The 22,843-nt window shown below is 48.5% G+C and overlaps 1 protein-coding gene across 8 annotated transcripts in view; it reads right to left on the reverse strand.

Annotated features, from left to right (window-relative positions):
* Positions 1–405: 405 nt before the first annotated feature.
* The window catches only part of TET3 (tet methylcytosine dioxygenase 3), a 115,156-nt gene continuing 92,718 nt past the window's right edge, over positions 406–22,843 (reverse strand). For all 8 annotated transcript variants that reach the window (XM_007189011.2, XM_057558150.1, XM_057558151.1 and 5 more), the window contains 6 exons: positions 17,641–17,849; positions 16,355–16,505; positions 13,090–13,179; positions 12,438–12,575; positions 8,843–9,179; positions 406–8,192 (listed from right to left, as the gene is read on the reverse strand). In XM_007189011.2, the coding sequence (XP_007189073.2) occupies positions 6,388–8,192; positions 8,843–9,179; positions 12,438–12,575; positions 13,090–13,179; positions 16,355–16,505; positions 17,641–17,849 (2,730 nt within the window). In that variant the 3' untranslated portion in view covers positions 406–6,387. The remainder of the gene's footprint in view (positions 8,193–8,842; positions 9,180–12,437; positions 12,576–13,089; positions 13,180–16,354; positions 16,506–17,640; positions 17,850–22,843) is intronic.

Genomic DNA, 22,843 nt, shown 5'->3' on the forward strand with positions numbered 1-22,843 from the left:
GCAGCAATCCTTAGCAAACAGTGCATCAGAAGTGAAAAATCGTTATGGGGGCAGGGGGTGGGAGTCTCCAAACTGAATGGAAAAAGGGGACAAAAAGATCAAAGGGGAAAAACAAACAAAAGGAGAAACAGATGAGTAAAAGGCCACGTCTACTTTCCCCCTTTCTAGCAGCTTTAACAGCTGCCAGTCTTTGAACATCACTTTATGCAGGAGGTGGAAGGGGAACAGGCTATTAGTCAGGGCTTCCTTTGTCTACCTACAACCTGCAGGGGGACGGTGGGATTACAGGGAATCTTAAATACCACAATCTGGGCCCAATTCAAGGTGGGGGGGGGGGCGAGGGGGAAGAAGCCACACAGAATTTGAGTGCAAAAAATAAATATAAAATTTATTAAAACACCCACAATATTTTAAAGATACCAGGAGTAATACAGTTCACAAACCCAGTTGTTTGTGTAAATTATAATAAAATACAAATCAAAAAAGGATACATACTTGCAATTTCTAGGCACCCTAAATTAAATCTGCTGAAACACTGGGGGAGAAGGGAAGGCAAGGAGGGTAGCTCAGGAGGCAAACCAATAAAGTGGGAAGAAAAAATATTAACAAAAAAGTAAAAATTATACAAAATAAAATTATCAGCATAAATTTACTGTACTAAGAATATCTACAGTTTAATAATACACATCCTATTGCCTTGAGACATTGCAAAAATCTACCATTCATCCATCAACCCCAGATAAACTTCATTTCAAGTAGCCACAGTTACAAAGTCAAGACGGAATATTCAAGTATGGTTGTTAAGTTCACCTCCATTGGAAGCCAAGTAACCAAACAGGAATTCAAAGAGAGAAGAAATAAAACACACCAAAAAGCTACAGGGGTTCTAGATGAAGTCTAATGCATTAATATGCCACAATATGACCTGTCCTTGTTTTTTTTTAAATTAGAATACGTGAAAAAGAAATTACATCGCTCCTGTTTTTCTCCTCCTTTTTCCCCTCAAAAGAAAAAAAAGTACTGGAACCAAGAAAATTTGGATGTTCAAATGAGCCAAATAGTATTTTTTAAATCCTCATGTGAATAATGATGAGTTATCCCTGAATGACAGGTAGTCAAAACGAGAAAAGAGAGCAAACAATACCACTACAAAAAGCATCCCTGATATCAGAATAGAAGCAAACAAGGAAGTAGGCCAATTCTCACTGATTCTTAGGCAAAAAGCAACTTTAGACTTTGCATTTCTGTGCTGCAGTCTCTGCTCAGGGAAGAAGCCTATTGCTTTGCTCTTGTCGGCAGCTCTGCAGAAGGAAGGGCTGGGAGCGCCAAGACGGGGGCCTCACACATGGAAAAGCTCTTTGCACATGTGGGTGTGGGACTGTATAACCTATGCTGGTTATAACCAAAATGTTCATTTTGGTCCAGGGTATGTTGAAGTTGGCCATGTACTACAGCAGATGCAGCTGGCTAATAAAATTAGGTTTTGAGGGAGTCATTTCAAATGACAGCAACCATGACTGAAAAAGCTCAATGAGATGGGCATGGGAAATTCACATTTTATTCAAAAGCAAAAAAAGGAAATGAAATAAAGTCAACCACAGTCCTTCCTTTAGGCATTCTGCCATTTTAACTGAAGAATGAAAAACAAAATGACCCCAGATTCTTCAAGGTCAAGTATGTCATCAAATGGACAACCTGTATGTATCAGACCCTCACGGAATCTACTTTACCAAAGTTGTCACGATGTTTTGTTTTTGAGGTATTTAAAAAAATTATTGTGACAGTGGATGACACAAAATGGAGCTTCCTGTTGAGTTTTTAAAATATCAACTTTTGTGGACCCAAGAAGAAATTTGGAATAGCACCAACTAAAAAGAGCCTCAGTGGTACCGAGTGAGCAAAGAAAGCTCCTTCCTTTAAGTTTGAACATGAGGGGTTCCCAATGAGAAGCAGAAGCATTGCTGGGGCAAAGGCTGTGAGGAGCAAAGGAATGAGACCCCGGCCCACCATGGTCCTGGCCAGTGCTAGGTGAGGAAGGAGGCCCATCTGGCCCACCTTGGTATGCAGAGCACCTTTGGAACCCTCAGAGACATCTACTTGGCACCCTGGACTGCAGGAGGAAAATGTGTGTTGGCTATGAGAATGCCTGCCACGTTAGAAGAGGCAGGAGTACCCAACTCCCCTTCCTCCAAAAAAAAAAGAAAAAAGAAAAGCCCTTCACACCTCCTTTCTTATCAGGCCTAAGAGGACAGATGTGAAACGAGAGCTCCCGCCACCTCCAAGCCAGGCAGGCCCATTCCCCGTCAAGCCCATTCCCCGTCGTAGTAAGGGGGCTGGCCGCCTTCGAGACTTGCCTTTCTATTTGGCCAGCAAGGGAATAAAACAAAACAGAAAAACTGCTCAGAGCAGGTTCTAGCACGTAAACAGAGGTCTAAGGAGACAGCACCAAAAGGGGGGAGGGGGGGAGAAGCCAAGAGAGACTGGAGCCCACCTTGTTTTTGGTTGGTTGTGGTTTCAGAACCTTGATAGCACCTCAGCAGGACAGGATCAGGGACAGTCACATTAAAACACCATAGCACCATTTTATTTATACTATTTCAATTCATAAAAATGCTTCCTAGTCCATAAAACACACTTCAGTAACAAAAGGAAAGAGAGATTGGTTGAGGCACGTCAGGGCTATCATTTTAATTTTCCACAGCACTGCCTTGGTGTGAGATCTGGCGGTGGTTAACTTCATGAAGCCTGGCCGGGTTCTCTCAATGGAATCAGGTTACCATCTACTTACTCACTGTCACCCGTCCTCACACACCCACTGCTGTCTGGTACAAAGCAATTAAGATCTGCTCTTCTTTCCTTACTTTAGCACTTTAAAAGTCCCTTGTTCTGCAAACTACTGTTTCCAAAAGAGGCTGGTGAAAGGACCAAGAGGGGTGGGTATGATCTCTTTCCATGCATACCTGTCATCTCAGTGAGACAGCAAAGCAGTACCCACGAAGCCAGAGTGTGGGAAACCTAGGCCCTGCCAAAAAACACACCAAACAACAACAAAAACAAGAAACCTCAAAATCCATGAAACACCTTACTCAAGATTTCTGATGGTTAGATAACGGTTTCTTGAGCTAGCACCAGTTATTTTGCGAGAACCTGCCACAAAGCGATTTTTATTTTAAAAAACCTCTTAGCACAAAACTTTGCAAGTACTTTCCTTGCAAGCAAAAGACGGGGAAAACAAAACAAAAGAAGAACCAAATGTCTGCACTGCATGTGGATGGCATCTGTGGACAGGGCACACTGGGGGTAAGACTCCATCATTTCCGCTGCTATACTATTATTAAAACTTGATCATGCTGTTAGGTTCTTTAGTTGCAATGGCTTTATTTTTCTTCTCATGATAAAAATGTCTGTTAATCATCTTTAGGACTTAAAAAATGATAGTGCCAGTAAAAAATAAAAATTTGATTTTTCTCTTTAAGAAACCTTCAGCAGCAAGGGGTGGGGGATAAAGAGCTGTGCATAGTTACTTTTTCAACATACGTCTAAAGCATGCTAATTTAATGACTGAGATTTGAGGTAGGTTATACATGTAGTGTGTAAAAATCAGCATGGGCTTGAGCATGGCAACAGCACCACCTAATTTCTGAAACACCGTTCTGAAGGGCATGGGGACGTCCAATGGAGACTGCCTCTTGACTCACTTCTCAGCAGCCTATTTGCTGATCTAGAATTTATGAACCGAAGGCTGTTTGGGCTGGGGGGACAGACATCACATGCTTTTAGCTTGTATTGGTTTCTTCTTTCATCTAATGGCTTTGCTACCAAAGGGGGATGAGGGGAAGAGTCTATTTAACACACATCAAGGAGATTCATACATGCCAAGCATCAGAATCACCTGGGTTACACTCAGGACCTTCCAAACCAACAGCCAACCTGGGGCTTTCCCGGGTCATACAGACGGTCACATTCTCCAAATGTTTTGTAAAATACTGTATTTCTTGCTTAAGATAATTTAAAATGAAGTTTTCAAGGCACCCCCGCATCTACCTAAGCACGGAGTCAAATGAGACCTGCATAAAAGTACTGATGCGATAAGCAAAATAGCATTTAAAGGACCCAACTTTTCCTCAAAACTAGAAAATCAGCATGCTCATTAAAGACTCTGCTTCCTTTAGCTTGTCAAACTGAAGGTCAGAGGTTTTCCTATAAATCTGAGTTCTGAATAATTCGAAATCCTGATAAGCTCTTGGGTACTTATTTCAAAAGCAATAATATTTCATTTTTGTCCTGTAAAATAAATGCAACTTTACAGAATATGGTAAAAGTGAAGGATAGACAAAGCACGTTAAATATTCAGCTACTATTTACAATTTCTCCCACAATTACATGTTAAAACATACTTTTTTTCAAGTTGCTGTTTAAATCTAGGCAAAAGTGCTTAAAAAAATTTTTTTTTCACTATTTACAGTTAAAACCAGACCACATAAATGCTCAGGACATCTCACAGCGACTCTCCGCCAGTGCTTCTGGAACAGTTACAGTAAACACCCAGCGGGTCAATTCTCAGCTCTTACACAAGGCACCTGGAAGCTCAGGAACTTGCCTTTAGCATCATCATCTGATTGTTAAACTCATTTTATGAAGACCCACATCTGAATAAAACTGCTCAATAAATATCTGATGTTTATCTCAGGGCTTGGCTGTCATTCACTGTGGGGCCATATTCCCCTCTGTGTCCTTATGAAGCCTCCCACTCACCACACACATCCACATGGGTAGCTGGATATAATTTCTGCTAATACCACAGGAAAAACAGACACTCCAAGAAGTCTGACTTGCTGTCAACGCACGTTGCTTCCGCCTGTCAGGCCCAACCTCTCTCAACAATGTTGAAAAAATTAAGCACCACATTCTCATTTCAAAGAACTGAAGGAATGCACCAGAATTTTAGAACGGGCATGTTCAAGTGGGTGGAGAGGGGAGGAAGGAAAGGAGAAAATGACCAAATAGAGAAATGGCACCCATTAGGGAGGAAAATCATAGCTACCTGCTGAAAATGTTTGACTCTTGCATTTTAAAATCATTAAGTGTAGGCCCACTCCCCAAATGATAGCATGGAGGAGGTGGGCTCAGGTATGAGGCATGCACCATTGTCCAATGTGAAATCCAGGGATAAGGAGATGCGTTACTGCTGTCACACTGCTGTGCGGAGCTCCTGCAGATGCAGCCTGCCCGAGTCAAGGAAGTCCCAGCACAACACTACAGCACCAGGCTCTGCGCAACGCTGCACACAGCACCGCTGGCTTTTCACAGCTTGGGTTCAACTTCCTGTTTTTAAAGATACAGTAGCCCTTTTCGGTATCAGCAGAGACTTTGGGGCATTTTTTAAAAAAAAAAACCTGCCACTAAGACAAATTCCTTCCAGCCAGTATTCGTTGGCTAGTCAGCTCGGTGGAAAAGGCTCCTGAGAACCTCTTGATTCCAGCTCCATCCCGAGGTGCTGCCGAGGGGACCACGGTATCACATGACTTGATAGCTAAGGGACAGAGAGGATTCAGTGTGGAGACTAGCAAGCTTGAAGCTGTCTACTTCCAACCTGGTTTCTGGGAAAATCTATGCCAGCATCTCAGGTGCCTGGCCTGGGGCGCACCTGCCCCCATCCCCGACTCCAAGCCGGTGACTGGAAAAGGGACCCCAGCTGTTTTTCTACAGATTCTCCCATCCTACCGGAGAGGACAGAAGCTGTCCTGAGGGCTCCCTCCCCTGAAGGGAAGGCATGTCTGTCAGGAGGGATGCAGTGGGTGGCTACAACCTGCACTTGGCTCATGAGGGGCCGATGGCTGAGAGAACCTTGACAGCTCCCAAGAGGGCCAGGCTCACCAGGCCCAGCACAACTGGGCAGGAATGAGTGCTTCTGGCCTTTCCTGCCGATCCTTTACCATTACAATTGTCACTTTTAAAAAAAATCCAATAAATACACATTTTAAATGGAATTTAAAACTACTCCTTTGTGAAAGGACACTATAAACTTTCTTTCCATTATTGTGATATACAAGGATAGAGTTTTAAAAACAAGAGAAAATAAAAGGCCTCCCCAAACAAGGGAGGAAAAAAACCAACGTGGAGATATAAATATTAAGATCACGAAAAAATCACCCGACAGCCGTAGTTTCTTCTTCAAAGTGCTGGGGAATTGGGGGGAAGGGAGGGGCGGGTCAGTTCTGAGGTTTGGACCATAAATACATATATATGCGTATCTATATATGTATATATAGATAAAAAGACTTCTGCACCCCCAACCCGCCCCCAGGTGTGAGGGCGAAAGCACCACAGAGGCAGCTCGGGCCTGGCCCGACGCTGAGGTACGCTGGCTCCCTGGCACCCTGGCACCTAGATCCAGCGGCTGTAGGGGCCCGTGACCTTCGTGTAGGCATACGAGGACACGGTGACTGCTGAGTCCGTGGGCACGGCCAGCGCCTGCCGGGTGGGGACAAGCCCCTTCTTTTCCTTATGCTGGGGCTCGATGACCACGGCACCCCCCCACTTGCGCTTCTTCCCATACAGCTTGGCCTCCTGCTGGCCCAGGCCCAGCCGGGCGGCCTCCTCCTGTCTCGCCCGTGCCCTCTCTGCCAGCTGCTTCATCTTGGCCTCCCAGAGGGCCAGCCCGTGATTGGGCTGGTTGAGGTTCTTGTGCTGGTAGAAGACCAGCGAGATGCGGGTGGGGTGGCAGCGGTTGGGCTTCTTGAGGGGCGTGGTGGCGTGCAGCTCCCGCCGGGCGCACTCGATGAGGATGGAGCCGTGAGCGGGGGCCACGGCCACGCCGCCGATATTCTCGTCCAGGAAGTTGTGTTCACTGTCGGACCACAGCTCCTCCTCCTCCTCCTCTGCCCCACCAGCGCCGCTGCCTCCGCCGCCCTTCTCCTCCTTGACCGTGCCCTTGCTGGGGGCCTCCTCCGCCGTCCCCTCCTCCAGGCTGAAGGGATCCCACAGCTTCTCCTCGGACTTCAGGGCCCCGAACAGCTTCTCACTGGGGCCAAGGGGCATGCCAAAGGACTGCCAGGCTTTGTCCAGCTGGCTCACCCCCGGGGTTGGAATCCTTCCCTCCTCCCCTTTCAGGGGGCTCCAAAGCTTGTCTTGGAATCTGGGACCACCTTTCAGGACAGAGTTGAAATCCCCGGCTCCTACCGCCCATGGCTTCTCCGTTAGGCTGGGCCCAGCCAAGGCCGAGGTGGTGTTCCCAAACTTGCAGTGGCTCCACGGCTTGCCCCGCAGCCGTCCTCCAGGCTGGGGGGCCGGCTGCTGCCCCTCGCCAGGGAATAACCCCCACTGATGCTGGCCATCTGGGAAGCGGGAAGGGGTCAGGCAGCCAGCCCCAAAAGAACCGAGCTTATCGGGGACAACGGCAGGGCTCTCCGCAGGAGGGAACACACCCCAGCTGCCACCCACACTGTTAGTCCTCTTGGGGGACACGCTTGGGCCTCCTGAGTACTGTCCCCATAGGTGATTGGGTCCCCCATTCTGAGACGCCTCGGGCAAAGGCATTCTGACCATCTTGCCAGGCTCTCTGGGTACAGATTCGGTGTGGACCAGTGGATCTACCGGCTCTTGCTTGATGGATCTGCTGTAGCAACTGGAGCTCTGTAAAAAGGGAGAGGGGTCCCTGGACACTGGGTGGATCTGGGGGGCCTTGGGAAGCAGATACTCCTTGGGGCCTGGATAAGCAGGCTGCTGGTGGTGAGGAGCAGGGTGGTGGGTGTCTGTGGGAACAGCCTGGCCAGGCAGCTCGGCAAACTCAGCACCACCGTAGGCTGGGCTCAGGCTGTTGTGCAGAGCGTGGAGGTCTGGCTTCTTCTCAAAACTGCTGTTGCTGCCACTGTGCCCCCAGGTGCCAGGACCCAGGAACTGAGAGGGGAAGACGGGGTTACTGGATGGAAAGCCATAGTAGCCAAATGACGGAAGCGCGTACTTGGAGTGGAAGCCGTTGACGGAGGCCAGGCCGGGCTGTGCATAGTAGGAGTGGTAGGAGTACACGCTGTCCACGCTGTACGGGTCGGAGGGCCGGCAGCTGCCCAGCACCGAGTAGCTCTCCACCACCGCGTTGCCGCTGTACTTGAAGGAGCTGAAGTGGTTCTGTGGCTCCACCTTGAGGGAGGGCTTCAGGCTTTGCCGGGACAATCCACCCTTCAGAGACAGGCCTGAGCAAGACAGTAGGCAAGACAGAGAAGAAGCACAGAGAAGCACAGAGACGGACGCTCCCTCTCGCCGAGAGGTGTCCTCTGCTGGGCGGGCGAGATGAGTGAGGCCGGACTCGCTCCCAGGGCCGCGCAGTGGGGCCCGGCCCCACGGAAGCCCCCGAAGAGCAGCAGGCAGAGCCCAGGGCCCCGTTGCTGTCATTCTTCCCGACTCTAGCGAACTCCACCCGGCCTCACTGAAGCCCCCTCGTGCCAGCCATGGCAGGGACGAGGGCCGCCCCACACCTGAAAACCCTGCCGCAGACCACGCGCCTGGCGCCTTGGTACTTTCCGCAGACCCGCAGCGAGGAGAGCGGGTGAGCCGGGGGGACGCCCAGCTGCCCTCTGGGAAGACAGGGAGACTGCCTTCATTTGGCTCCCAGGTGCCTCCCATCTGGCCTGGTTTCCCGGGGCTGCTGCAGCTATGGCGCTGACTGACAAAATTAAGATAACTGATGGTCCAGGTGGCTGAGAGACGCCCCCCCCCCCACCCAGTACTTTTCTGTATGGAATTCTATCTCAAGGCAGGAAGAGGGGTGGTAAGGGAGCCGTCCAGGGCCCCCCCACCCAACAGTGCCCGTGCCACCCCTGCCGGGCACCCTCTCCCCACACACCTGGGTCAGTGGGGATGCCAGCCAGCTCCAGGGCCTCCTGCTTGATCTTCTCAGGAGTGCTCAGCTTCTCCTTCTGAACCTTCTTCTTCTCGGCTGCCGCCTTCCTGGCTTCCAGCTGCCGCTGGCGGCAGGACTTGGCAGGCTCCGGCAGGCGCCGGACCTCGCGGGGGAAGGCGGTGAGCACCTGGATGGCCCCGCTGCCCACCTTGGCGTTCTGGTTCTCCTCGCTGCCAAACTCATCCGTGCTGGCCATCTTGTACAAGGGGAGTACGTGCAGCTGCTCGTCCTCGGGAATCTTGCCCACGCAGCGATTGTCTTCCTTGGTCAGGGTGCAGACCTGCCCCAAACACAGAGACGGGGAGGGTGCATGGGGTTGGGGTAACCAGACACTGAGGGGGAGGGGCTGAGCATCCCGCACACAAGGCCGCCCCTTCCCCACACTGTCCCAGCCCCAGCTATCCACTAGCCCCACACCGTCCCAGCCCCAGCTATCCACTAGTACTCTCTGGAGCAACTGAAAAGCGCATTTGTCTTGCTTTAGAAAGTAACGGAATCACCAGCGTTTAGAGTCTGCTCGACAGTTTTCAGAGCACATCCATTCACTTTGTCTAACAAGCCTCTGGGGGGATAAGATGACCGGCCCAGGGTCACACGGCCAGAAAGGGGCCAGGTCACGACTGGGAGATGTGCTCTGCCCTCCACTGCCATCGTTGCCATTACATGTCATCACACAGACCTCGGACCTTCCACCATTATCCTCCTTGCCTTCAACACTCAGCCTCCTTTTGCCCTTAAAATTGAAAATTATATGTGCTGGTTGTAGAACATTTAGGCCAGCACAAAGGACATAAAAATTATCTCCATAATCCCACCAACTAGAAATAACCCTTGTATATACTTGGTCATATATACACTCACTTTTTAATAATTAAATAGGATCATTTATATTATGCATACAGTTTTAGAATAACTTTTTTTCTTAACACAGTATATTTTCTTTCATGTTAAATATGCTTCCCCAATATGATTTAAGAGCCACACAATATTATTCCACTGTATCAATGTGTTAATTTAACTAATACCTCATGACCATTTAAACCTGTTTCCCTATCATAAATAATACTTTTATCCTTTTCACTGAATTTTCTAAGATACTTAATTCCTTAGAATAAACACTGTAAGGTAGAACCGCCACATATTGCCAAACTGCGCTCCAAAATGATTATCATCAGTGTTTCACTTACACTGGCAGAATGTTTCAATTTTCCTATACTTTTGCTGATACTTTTGCTATTAATTTCTTTAAAACTTTTTGCCTGTTATCAAAATGTATCTCGTCGTTGGTATGTGTTTCTCTGATTACTAATAAGGTTTGATTGATTTTTTTCTCGTTTACGTTTTACTCTTATATTGACTATATTTTATTTTCTGTATTCCTGATGTTCTGGCATTTGGGGCCTTGATCCTGGAGGGACTGTCCCTCCCCTAAGACTAGCTAATTCCTATAGATAGCAAATGATCCCCTGCCAGTGCAACTTTGATACACAAACCAACCAATCCAGAGTCCCCACCCCCAACCATCTCCTTTATAAAACTCTCACACACCAAGCAAATATTCTCTCTGCCTTAAATCACCCCAGGGCTAGGTATTGACAACTAGGGACCACCTCTATAGCCCAGAGCCTGCAGAAATTATTCAAACTATCCATCCTAAACTTATTCAGCTTACTTATCCTACCTCGCCCATTCCTTTCTATGAAATCCCCAGTAAAGCTCTGGGCTATTCTCTCCCCTCTCTGCCTCCTGACAAACCCTACTGCTGCCCAGTAAGCTGCCAAATGAGCACTCCAAGGCTGTAAGTGTCCTTATCCTGGGGCCACTGCACGAAGCTGTGCTGAGGACGCCCTCCCTGTGGTTTATAGAGCAGTACGAAAGCACTGCCATCCATAGGAGACTGGTCACACAGCCTTAGAACACGCTGCCTATATCCACCGACCAGCAAGTTGTCCACCACGTATTCTTGAGTTAAGAAAAGCAAGATCCTGGAACAGCACGTACACATGATGTGTAAAATGTATACAACTGTGCACACACACATACATTCAGGTGTCATCACAATGCTAACACAGGTTACCTATGAGATTTCAGGCATCTTTACTTTATACTTTCTCATATTATTAAAATTATTTTTTACAATAAATTATTGTTTAATTAGAACAAAAAACATTATTCATTTTTGGAAAAAACTTATTTTTCACTCCAAACTCCAGAAGCTCTGGGATCCAAATAACCTCCCTGTGCTCCTATCTCTCAGTGCCCCATCCTCCTTCCCTGCCCCTCTCCTAATCCTGGAGGGCCCACCCTTCTTTCTCTGTATTTCAGCTAGAAACCCTCACAATACAGTGTAGACAGAAGCCTGCCCCATCTTGCTTCTCATCCTCTCTTTTCCATCTGCACTCACTCTTCTGGGGCCTGCATCCAGGCTCATGGTCTTAACTATGAACTCAGCGCTCTCCAGTCTCAAATTCATTTCTCCAGACCCTCCCTCTCCCCTGCCTACTCTACATCTCCACCTGGACATCTAGCAGGCATCTCAAAATAGAATTATTGATTTTCACCCCAAAACTGGTCTCTCCTGATATTCTACATCTCAGTAAACACCAACACTTGCCTAGTTGCTCAAGCAACTCACACATCCTAGGTCCACCCCATCAGCAACGGCTCTCAGCTACGCCTTCAAAATCAACCCACAACCTGTCCAATTACTCCCCACGCCCCACCCTCACTCCTGCCCAAGCCCTGTCACCTCTGGCCTGAACAAGTGTCCCAGCCTCCTACCTGGCCTGCTTGCTCTGATTCTCCCCCCCCCCACCCCTACCCCAACATATTTTATTCTCCATCTGCAGGAGCAAGAGAGTGCTTCTGACTTTATAAATGAGATCTTAGGGCCTCCCATCACACTTAGAGCACAACCCACATTCCTCCCAGCCTGCCATGCTCCCTGCGACCTCACCCCTCCCTGCTCCTCTAATCTCACTCCTCTGAGCCTTTGCCTGTGCTGGTCCTTCTGCCTGGAGTACCCCACCCTCACGCATTCAGTCCCTTACTTCCGCGTCTCTGCTCAGGTGCCCCTCCTCATACAGGCCTCTCTCCATGTCATCTAAAATAGCATCTGCTGTCATTTCATCCCTTACCCTACTTCATCTTCTCCTCACAGCCTTCCTTGCTACTGGACATTATATCACATTTTTGGGCAGCACTCTGTCCAGTTTATTCCCCGGCATCTAGAGCAGTACCTGAGGCACAATAAACATTTGCTCAATGAATGAATCAAAAGGTTGTTTGGACTTAAATCCAAACTCAGAGAGACCTGGAGCCACACTTTAGAGAACTGGGAGACACTGGGTGCCCAAGAGGCTGCATTCTGCAGCACCCAAGCCAGCCTTGCCCCTGCATCTCCCAGAGAAGTGGGCAGGAGCAGGCAGTCTGGCAGGGTCCCTCCCTGCCTTGAGCCCACCTATCTGCAGAGAACAAGTGTGCGCCCTCCCAGGATCGTCTCGCAGGTGGGGCTGTGACAGGTCACAGGCTTCCTTACCACCGTGCACCCGTTGTAGAGGTTATGCTGGTCCTTGTGGGCGTGGGCACAGAAGTCCATGCAGGCCGTGACCCCTGAGAAGGGCCGCCCTTCCTTCAGCCCCAGGCGGCAGTCAATCGCTATTTCCTCATTGGTCACCTGTGTGGATGGCCAAGGACAGCTGCTCGAGTGACCTGAGGTGAGTGGCCCTGATTCGGCATGGGGGAGGCCAGGTCTTAGAGGGAAGGAGGGAGGAAGGAGGTTAAGGACCACAGCCATCTTGTACTTGGGCTGTAGGAGGGAGGTTTTCTGGCTGAAGTCCCTATAAGGGGTTACTTCCTTCCGGGTTATCTCAAGTCCTTCTCACCTCGTCTATGGGGTGCAGAAGTGACAGGTGAGAGAAACTCAAGCCTCCCTAGTAGAAACCACAGCAGAGGAGGTGGAGGATTATTAAGGGGAGAGAGACAAAGACCAAGGATACAGGAGAGACAGCCTGGGATGTGGTTAGCTTGGTGTAAACAAGGGGTCTTAACAAAGACCTTAACAAAGATCACTGCTCTAGCTCTGGCTGGGCTTTTCCCATAAGGAACCCACTCTGCCGTTCCCCCACTTCAGGGAGCCTGGGCAGAGATGTGGGTGACACGTGGGCACAGAACAGCCCAAGACCCAATACCTGGTTCTGATAGGCCTGGGGGGCCAGCCGCTTATACAGGGGAGCAACTTCGGTGGCCAGGTCCTGGAAACTCTTCCGGAGCACTTCTTCCTGTGGACAGAAGAACAGTCACACACCTCCAGAGCAGCCCTGCCTGGCAAACTCTGCACACTGGAAATTGACCTCCATTCTAGAACCACTGCCAGGTTGCCACTGGGAAGGTAGGAAGTAAGGAGCCATCAGGTATCTTTACGGTGTTCCCTCTGGGAGGGGTACGGTGCCAGGTCTGTTTTAATGCTGGAGACGCTGAAGCTCACCAGGAAAGACACTGGCTGAGGGTCTGGTCACCCTGACTACTAAGCACCTGTTCTGCCAGGCTCCAGCCCAGTGCCGCTCAGAACACCTAGAACAGGTTCCTGCTCTTGCTAAGCACTTGCTCAACACCCTAGGTCAGAGGTGTGGGATGGCAGGCATGTACAGGCACGAGCCGCAGGCGTGGGTCCTTCTTGCAGTAGTCCAGACAGGTAAATAAAGGCAGGGAGGGGGGGGTGACGCTTGTGCTAGAAATCCCACAGCCAGCCAGGCCCAGCGCCCATCACGAGCCAGGCACACAGCCAGACTGCAACGTTCTGTCCTTTAGACCTGCACCATCTCATGTGTTTAGTCACAAGCCACGTGTGGCTATTGAAATATAAATTCATTTTAATTAAAATTAAATAAAAATTTTTTTTAAATTAAAAAGTTTTAATTAATTTAAAAAAATTTTTTTTTAATTTTAAAAATTAAAAGAAAATTCAGCCCCTCCACTGCACTAGCCACATTTCAAATGCTCAGTGGCTACATGTGGCTCCCATGGCTGTGTGTTTTCTACAGAGAACATTTCCATCATCACAGAAAGTTCCACTGGATAGTGCTGCCCTCGACGAAGCAGCAGCCCTCAGACTGGCAGAGAGTTTCAGGTATCTGCAGCCTCTCTCTGGCTCTCTGAGGGTAACAAGTTGGGCTATGGGGGCTCCTAGCTAGCCTTGAGCACAGGCATGAAGAATTTATGGAGAAGAAAGAAGAGGAAGAGGGAAGAAAAAAGGTACCAAACTCACAGAATTAGAAATGGAAGGGTGAGACCAATGGCTCAGCTGTCTGTCCAGCAGGGCGGCCAGAGTTGCCAGCCAGCCTCACTGCACCTCCCTGGCTGCCTTCCAGATGCTGCCACCAGCACAGTGGGCCTGAAGCCAGCACAACACGGGGGTGAGGCTTGTGAGCTCTGGGGAAACACAGGCCAGGGTTTAAATGCTGACTTCATCATCACTGTCACATGGCCCTGGGCAAGCCATTTGCCTCACGTGTAAAGGGAGCAGTAATAGCGCCTAGATCCTCATGCTGTCATGAGATTAACTGAGACACCTGTGAGGTGCTGGGCAGAGTACCCAGCACTTAGTAAGTGCACAGGAAATGGTAGCTGATGGAACAGGGAAAGTATTTGTGAGAAATTAAAGCAATTATTTTCATTCATGGTAATTCCTAGTTCCTGGTGGCACTGGGACTCCTCCATTCATTGAAGCAACTGCATTTGCTGCTTCTGGGGGAGGCCAGGCACTGCCATAAATAAAAGTCTAGTGTCAAATCAGACTCTTAGACTAGATCGTGTAATAGTCAGAAAGCTGGGCTTTGAGGGGAAAAAAGGGGTTCTAAATTTGGACATGCTTCCTTTTATTTCTGAAAAGCAAAGCTTGGAAGTCTGAGCATAGAAATTTACATGTAGTGTAAAAAAAAATGTGCCCCAGGACAGTCCCTGTCCCCTGGAAAAGGGGGAAGCCCTTCTGGTAAAAGGAGCTTGGAGAGGTTTGGAAGGTAGAGACTGGGATCAAGGTACTGCCTGGATCCAGTACCCCCCTCACAGTAGCAGAGGCAGGAGGCAGGAGGCAGGAGGCAGGGAGGCAGGAGGCAGGAGGCAGGGAGGCAGGAAGCAGGGAGGCTGGAGGCAGGAGGCAGGAGGCAGGAGGCAGGGAGGCAGGAGGCATGGAGACTGGAGGCAGGAGGCAGGAGGCAGGGAGGCAGGAGGCAGGGAGGCAGGAGGCAGGAGGCAGGAGGCAGGAGGCAGGAGGCAGGAGGCAGGGAGGCAGGGAGGCAGGGAGGCAGGAGGCAGGAGGCAGGAGGCAGGGAGGCTGGAGGGGACATGACAGAGAGCCCACTCAGGCCTGTGCCTGCTTTGCATCTGGACTCCAAGTGGAGACCCCCTCGGGATGGTCCTCACAACCAGGGCAACAGAGAAGTGGTGGAGTGGGAGGCGACCTGACCTGACGCTTCTGGTTCCCAGCCTAAGCTCGGCCTGCAGAGGAGACCCTGAGGCCTCTTGTCCTGCTGTCACTGGGTTGGGGAGGAGCTCTGGTGGGCGGGAGGAGGCCTCAGGCCTAGTGGCCATACCATGTGGATGCCAGTCCAGTGCCCAAGGACCGTGCCAGGCCCCCAGCAAGGAGACACCAAGGACCTGGACAACTGGACAAGTGCACAGAGATGTGGGCCCAGTAGCCAGGCAGGATGAGGGACACCTCGGGACGTCCAGCATTGGCCAGAAGGTGGCCTGAGGCCCAGAGGCCCCTCTTTGTGCCACACCTCACACCCAGAAAGATGTCTTGAGAAGAATGGAGGGGAGAAATAACCCTTTAAGAGGGTCAAATTCTTTTTTTTTTTTTTTAAATTTTATTTATTTATTTATTTATGGCTGTGTTGGGTCTTCGTTTCTGTGCGAGGGCTTTCTCTAGTTGTGGCAAGCGGGGGCCACTCTTCATCGCGGTGCGCGGGCCTCTCACCATCGCGGCCTCTCTTGTTGCGGAGCACAGGCTCCAGACGTGCAGGCTCAGTAATTGTGGCTCACAGGCCTAGCTGCTCCGTGGCATGTGGGATCTTCCCAGACCAGGGCTCGAACCCGTGTCCCCTGCATTGGCAGGCAGATTCTCAACCACTGCGCCACCAGGGAAGCCCCAAGAGGGTCAAATTCTAATGAGGAATCTGAACATTTACCTTAAAGAGACTTTTCTAAACTGCAAGAGTCTGAGGTACCTATAATTGGTAAGTCTAATTTTTCACTCATTGTATCCCTCCACACTACACCCCACATAACTTATTTCACTGCAAGATAAGGTCAGTTTAAAAAAAAAAAAAGGAAGTTCCATTTTCTACACATCTGAGTCACAGTGTGCTAATCCTACGTCCCACCGGGACTATTAAAGGCAGCAGGTGGAACAGGGTGAGTAGGAGGGTCCCACGCTCCCTGTGGGGCTGTGCTCACCTCTTTGGGGTTGTCTCCCGCGAGGCGGAACTTGCGAGGAGTCTTGCTCCGAGCATATTTGCAGCCATTGAAGTACATGCTCCAGGAACAACCAAAGGAGAAGGAGGCACCACAGGTATTTGGGTCTTTGCCTTGGCAAGCGCAGGTACGGCTGCAACATATATCACATGTTAGCCACACAAGGCACATTTTTAGTTCTGGAATTTTCCCCCTCCCTCTGGCTTCCCAGTGACGGCCATGACATCCTTCCCTGCCCTCAACTCCCTTCCCAAATCTCTACCCTTGTGGGCAGAGAATCAGCTCTGAGCAGCCTGTTTGGCTCCCACCCCTGAGCCTGAAGTCTGAGAGTCTGCTGCGGGGAGAAGCACACGGGTTGTCTGAGATGGCTGGGAAGGATCTAATCAAAAACCCAATAACGTTTACACTTTGTCTTAACTCTAATATCTTGACCAGCTCCAACACAGACCACACAAACGGGAATAATGTGAACCACATGCCTGCTTCTTGCAGGCCCAGGTGCTGACAGGCCTTTAAACAAATGAACACTGACTTTACCATTCAACACTTAATAAAATCCAGAAACAACCCAAATGCCCTCCAACTGGGGAATGAATAAACAAATTGTGACACACCCACACAGTGGAATACTACTCAGTGGTGAAAAGGAATGAGCTACTGATACACACATCCATAGATGAAACTCAGAAACACGGTGCCCAGGGAAAGAAGCAAGACTCAGGAGGCTATATGCTGTATGGTTCCATTCATATGACACTCTTGTAAAGGCAACCCTACAGGGACAGGAAACAAGATTTGTGTTTGCCAGGGGTGGGGAGAAGCGCCTGGCTATAAAGGGGCACGGTGGAGTCTGGGGGGTGATGGAACTCTTCTATATCTTGATTGTGGCAGTGGCTACATGACTGTAAGCATCTGTCAAATTCTCCAAACTGTATACCTCAAAGGATGAATTTTACTGTAAGTAAAAATATCTTAACTTTAAAAATGGGGGAGGGGACCCTATAAGGGTAGGTCTTGTGAATACCACTGATGCCGTATATTAGCAGGGCACTCACACTTTTCCACACTTGTTACCACTATTAGAGCCTCAGAGTCAATCTGGGGCGGAAAGCAAAGCTAAGCTGAGTCAAGAGACCCTCCCCAGCCAGGGCCAGACCCCAGGCCAGATCCGTAGGTAAGCATTCTTTCCACCACAGTCCTAACTCTGCAGGACACACAGGGCCCTGACCCCACTGTCCCACCCCTGCCCACTGGGACCGTCCACATACTCATCGTTGAGGCCACATCTCCGGCTGGTGGGGTTCCCGTACTTCCGGAGGGTATCGGTGAGCTCCTGGTAGAGGGTGTCTCCGAGGCTTCGGGGGATGCCCTCCCAGGCCAGGATGAGGATGACGATCACGGCATTCTGGCAGTGGTGGCCCGCCCGGTGCCGCACCAGGCAGAGCAGCTTCTCTTCCAGCGTGTGCCTGCGGATCACCTGCAGGGAGGTGGGGCGGGGGTGCTGTGAACCACAGGAGCCGGGCACCCATGCTCCTCTGCACGGATGCCACAGCCCCTCACCTCTGCCCAACAGACCTGGGGGTGCAGATCTTTAGGGCAGTGTACCAGGGGCGTCACACCTTGGCGACAGCAACCGCACAGGCTAAAGGACCATTATAATTAGGGAAAGAAAAACATTAAAGAGCAAAATAAAAAAATAATTACTACAAAACCTAAGTCATTGGTAATGTATATAGACTTAGGGATAAGAATATCGAGTTGGCCAAAAAGTCCCTTCGGTTTTTAAGTAAAAATAAAAGACATTTTTAATTTTCACCAAGAACTTTATTGAACCACATATTCACCCTTTTGTTCCACTACCTTCTGCCATTTTTCAGGCAACTTCATAATTAATTCCATCTTCCTGAAACTTTTTCTTTTTGAGCAAAGAACTGTTCCAGGTGCCTTTTACAGTCTTCCAGGGAATTGAAATTTTTTCCATTAAGAGAAGTTTGTTTTGTAAAGACCTAAATAAATGGAAATCCGAAGGTGCAGTGTCTGGTGAATATGGCAGATGAATCAGAACTTCCCAGCCAAGCTGTAACAGTTTTTGCCTGGTCATCAAAGAAACATGCGGTCTTTCATTATCCTGATGGAAGATTATGCGTTTTCTGTTGACTAATTCTGGTCGCTTTTCGTCAAGCGCTGCTTTCAGTCGGTCTAATTGGGAGCAGTACTTGGAATTAATCGTTTGGGTTTCAAGAAGGAGCTCATAATAGAGGACTCCCTTCCAATCCCACCATATACACATCACCTTCCTTGGATGAAGACGGCCTCTGGTGTGGTTGGTGGTGGTTCATTTCACTTGCCCCACGATCTCTTCCATTCCACCTTATTGTACAGTATCCGCTTTTCATCGCCTGTCACAATTTGTTTTAAAAACAGAATGTTTTCATTAAGTTTGAGTAGAGAATCGCACGTGGAAATACGGTCAAGAAGGTTTTTTTCACTTAACTTATGTGGGATCCAAACATCAAAGCGATTCACATAACAAAGCTGGTGCAAATGATTTTCAATGCTTGATCTGGATATTCTGAGTAAGTCGGCTATCTCCAGAGTGGTATGACGTTGACTGTTCTCAATTAATGTCTCGATTTGATTCGCTATCAACTTCAACAGGTCTACCCGACCGTGGAGCATTGTCCAGCAAGAAATCTCCTGCACGAAACTTCACAAGCCTCTTTTGACACATTTGATCAGTCACACCACCTTCTCCATACACTGCACAAATCTTTTTTTCCGTTTTTACCTTCCTTGAAATAATGAAGCATAATATGCCAAAAATGTTGCTTTTCTTCCTTCCATCTTCAATATTAAAATGGCTACACAAAAATTCACCAATTTTGATAAGTTTTTTTTTTTAATGCACTCTGATATGACATCTGTCACAATACAATCCAACAAAAGCATTTCGAATGAAGTTAAAGACAACTAGACGCTACTAGAGCCAACTGACAGAAAAAACCGAACGAACCTTTTGGCCAACCCAAAACACAGATAAAATTATAAGCCAAAATATATTCAGAGATTTTTATGTTGTCCTAAAACATTTGCAGAGAAAACGGTGCATATCTGTATGTTTTTAGTTAAAAAGCAAGGGCCTTGATGCTGTGGAAAACAGTTTTTGGTAGTTCCTCAAAAAGTTAAACAAATATAACCAGGCACACCTAAGAATACACCCAAGGGAACTGAGAGTAGGGATTTGGACAGGTACTTGTACTCCCATGGCCAGAGCAGCATTACCTAGCAATAGCCAAAAGGCAGAAACAACCCAAATGTCCGTCAACTGACGAATGGGTGAACAAAATGTGGCATGTCCATTCGATGGAATATTACTCAACCTTAAACAGGAACGAAGGTCTGACTCATGCTACAACATGGATGAACCCTGAGAACACTATGCTAAGTGAAGCAAGCCAGACACAAAAGGACAAATACTGTATGATTCCACTTACATGAGGTACCTGTACGTGTTAAATTCATAGAGACAGAAAGTAGAATGGTGGTTACCAGGGGCTGGGATGGCGGAGAGAGAGGGTTTGGGGAGTTATTGTTTAATGGGTATAGAGTTTCAGTATGGGATGATGAAAAAGTTTTGGAGATAGACTGTGGTGATGGTTGCATAACAATGTGAATGTAATTGATGCCACTGAATTGTACACTTAAAAATGGTTAAAATGGGGCTTCCCTGGTGGCGCAGTGGTTGAGAATCTGCCTGCCAATGCAGGGGACACGGGTTCGAGCCCTGGTCTGGGAAGATCCCACATGCCACGGAGCAACTGGGCCTGTGAGCCACAATTACTGAGCCTGCGCGTCTGGAGCCTGTGCTCCGCAACAAGAGAGGCCGTGATGGTGAGAGGCCCGCGCACCGCGATGAAGAGTGGTCCCCGCTTGCCACAACTAGAGAAAGCCCTCGCACAGAAACGAAGACTCAACACAGTCATAAATAAATAAATAAATAAATAAAAGACCGTGAATTTCTTTTAAAAAAAAAATGGTTAAAATGGCAAATTTTATGTTATGTATATTTTAACACAATTTTAAAAAATTAATAATACCAAAACCCACTGAACTATATACTTTAAATGAGTGAATTGTATGGTATGTGAATTATACCTCAATAAGGCTGTTTAAAAAAACAAAAAGCACGGGCCTTGGGCACTGCTCTCCTCTTCACTCATTCCCTAAACACTGTCCTGGCTCACACAAAGATATGTTAAGGCAAAGGGTCCAGGAGCGGGGGATGAGGTGGCTGAATCTCCCCCCAGAATCCCAGGGAATTCTGTGACTAGATAAGATGTGGGGACCTGTGAAGAGGGGAGACAGGGAAGGGCTCTGAGTGGCAGGAGGAGGGACAAGGACTCGAGGCGGGGCTTCTACAAAGGACTATAAGCAGGGGGCTCACTTATACACATAGCTACATGCTTTAGAAAGGGGCGCAGATAGTCGGGAGAGGGGTGAAATGGGGAGACCACTGACGTAACACAAGCAAAACAGATAAAGTCGGAACTAGAACAGTGGGGAATGAAGCAGGAAAAGGCATGGATTCTAGAGACCTTTAGGAGAAAGGGGACTTTGGGACCATCTGACTATAGGAGCTGAGGGACAGGGAAATGTCTTAAATCACCTCCACATTTTGTGGTGCAGAAAAGTGGGTGAGTGTGGGCAGTGTTTCCTGGCAGGTTAGCAGGGAGCATGCTGAGGCCAGAGGCACTTTGGAACACTGGAGTGGCTATTCTAAGCAGCCCCAACAGAATGGGTCTGGAGGTCAGGAGATGTCTGGGCTGGAGACAGACTTGGTCATGAGTCCGTCAGTGCAGGGAGATGCTGAGAGAGCCACTGGGCAGGAAATACCAATAAGGAAAGCAGGCCAGATGTACAACTAAAGAATTGGGGGATGGGTGGGAAGCCAGACCTCTCTCCATCGACCACTGCCTGGTGGGAATTCAAGCCGAGTGTACCTACCTCTTCCAGTTTTGCAAGAAGAAAACAGAAATCCAGATTTTCACATGAAATCTCTCCTTTTAAACACAGGAACACCAAATTCAATTTTTAAAATTGTAGTAAGATATATGTAACATAAAATTTAGCATTTTAAGTGTACAGTTCAGTAGCATTAAGTATATTCACGTTGTTGTGCAAACTATCACCAGAACTTTTTCCATCTCCAGAACTTTTTATTTTGCCAAACAGAAACTCTACACCCGGGGCTTCCCTGGTGGCGCAGTGATTAAGAATCTGCCTGCCAATGCAGGGGACACGGGTTCGAGCCCTGGTCCGGGAAGATCCCACATGCTGCGGAGCAACTAAGCCCGTGCACCACAACTACTGAGCCTGTGCTCTAGAGCCCGAGAGCTGCAACTACTGAAGCCCACGCGCCTAGAGCCCGTGCTCCACAACAAGAGAAGCCACGGCAATGAGAAGCCTGCACACTGCAACGAAGAGTGCCCCCGCTCGCTGCAACTACAGAAAGCCCGCACACAGCAACGAAGACCCAATGCAGCCAAAATAAATAAAATTAATTAATTAATTAAAAAAAAAAAAGAAACTCTACACCCATTTACAATAACTCTCCATTCTCCCCTGCCCACAGCCCATGGTAACAACCATCCTGCTTTCTGACTCTATTAATCTGACTACTCTGGGTACCTCATAGAAGTGGAATCATACAGCATTTGTCCTTTAATGACTGGCTTTATTTCACTTAGCATAATGTCCTTAAGTTTCATCCATGATGCAGCATGTATCAGAATTTGCTTCAAAAATTTAAAGGACACCTTGTATGCTAAACAAAACATAAAACTGGGCCAAGAGTTCCTGTTTTGAGCCACAGCAATAATGGTGTCCACCACCCTCACCCTTTGTGGAAGCATCGATTACATCAATTTATTTATAAAATTGTTTTTGTGGCTCAGTAAATATATGAACATGCCATTAATCATATCCCTGTGTGATTGGCCTACTGCAGGCTGAGTCGGGCATTTCATGGGCATCTGCACACATCGTAGGTACTAGGGTTTCTGAGACACTATTGTCAACCTCTGCTCATTGCCCGGGCAGCGCATTGACTAATTGCACTCATGTGCAACACACGTTCAGAGCACACAGAGACACCCGACCTGTCAAAGTTAAGATTGAGGTCACGCCCTTTGGGTTTCCCAAGTGACAAACACATAAAGGTGACTAGGCATGAGCAGACAGCCCTGTGGCACCCTCGCAGGCCTTTGGGTACACTCAAAAAAGCTGTAACAAAGCGCAGCTCCCTATCCACACTCTATGAAGGAACACAGCAGGATGAAATACACAAAGTGCAAAAGTCAAAGGCCAACGTAAGGTGTGAACAAACCAACACTCGAGCACGGCAACACAGACTGTTCACATGCCATCACAGGATTGTAAACAAATCACCTAGATTCTGGGCAGGAATTCCCT

Source organism: Balaenoptera acutorostrata, chromosome 12 (assembly GCF_949987535.1).
Source record: "Balaenoptera acutorostrata chromosome 12, mBalAcu1.1, whole genome shotgun sequence".
Taxonomy (NCBI): domain Eukaryota; kingdom Metazoa; phylum Chordata; class Mammalia; order Artiodactyla; family Balaenopteridae; genus Balaenoptera; species Balaenoptera acutorostrata.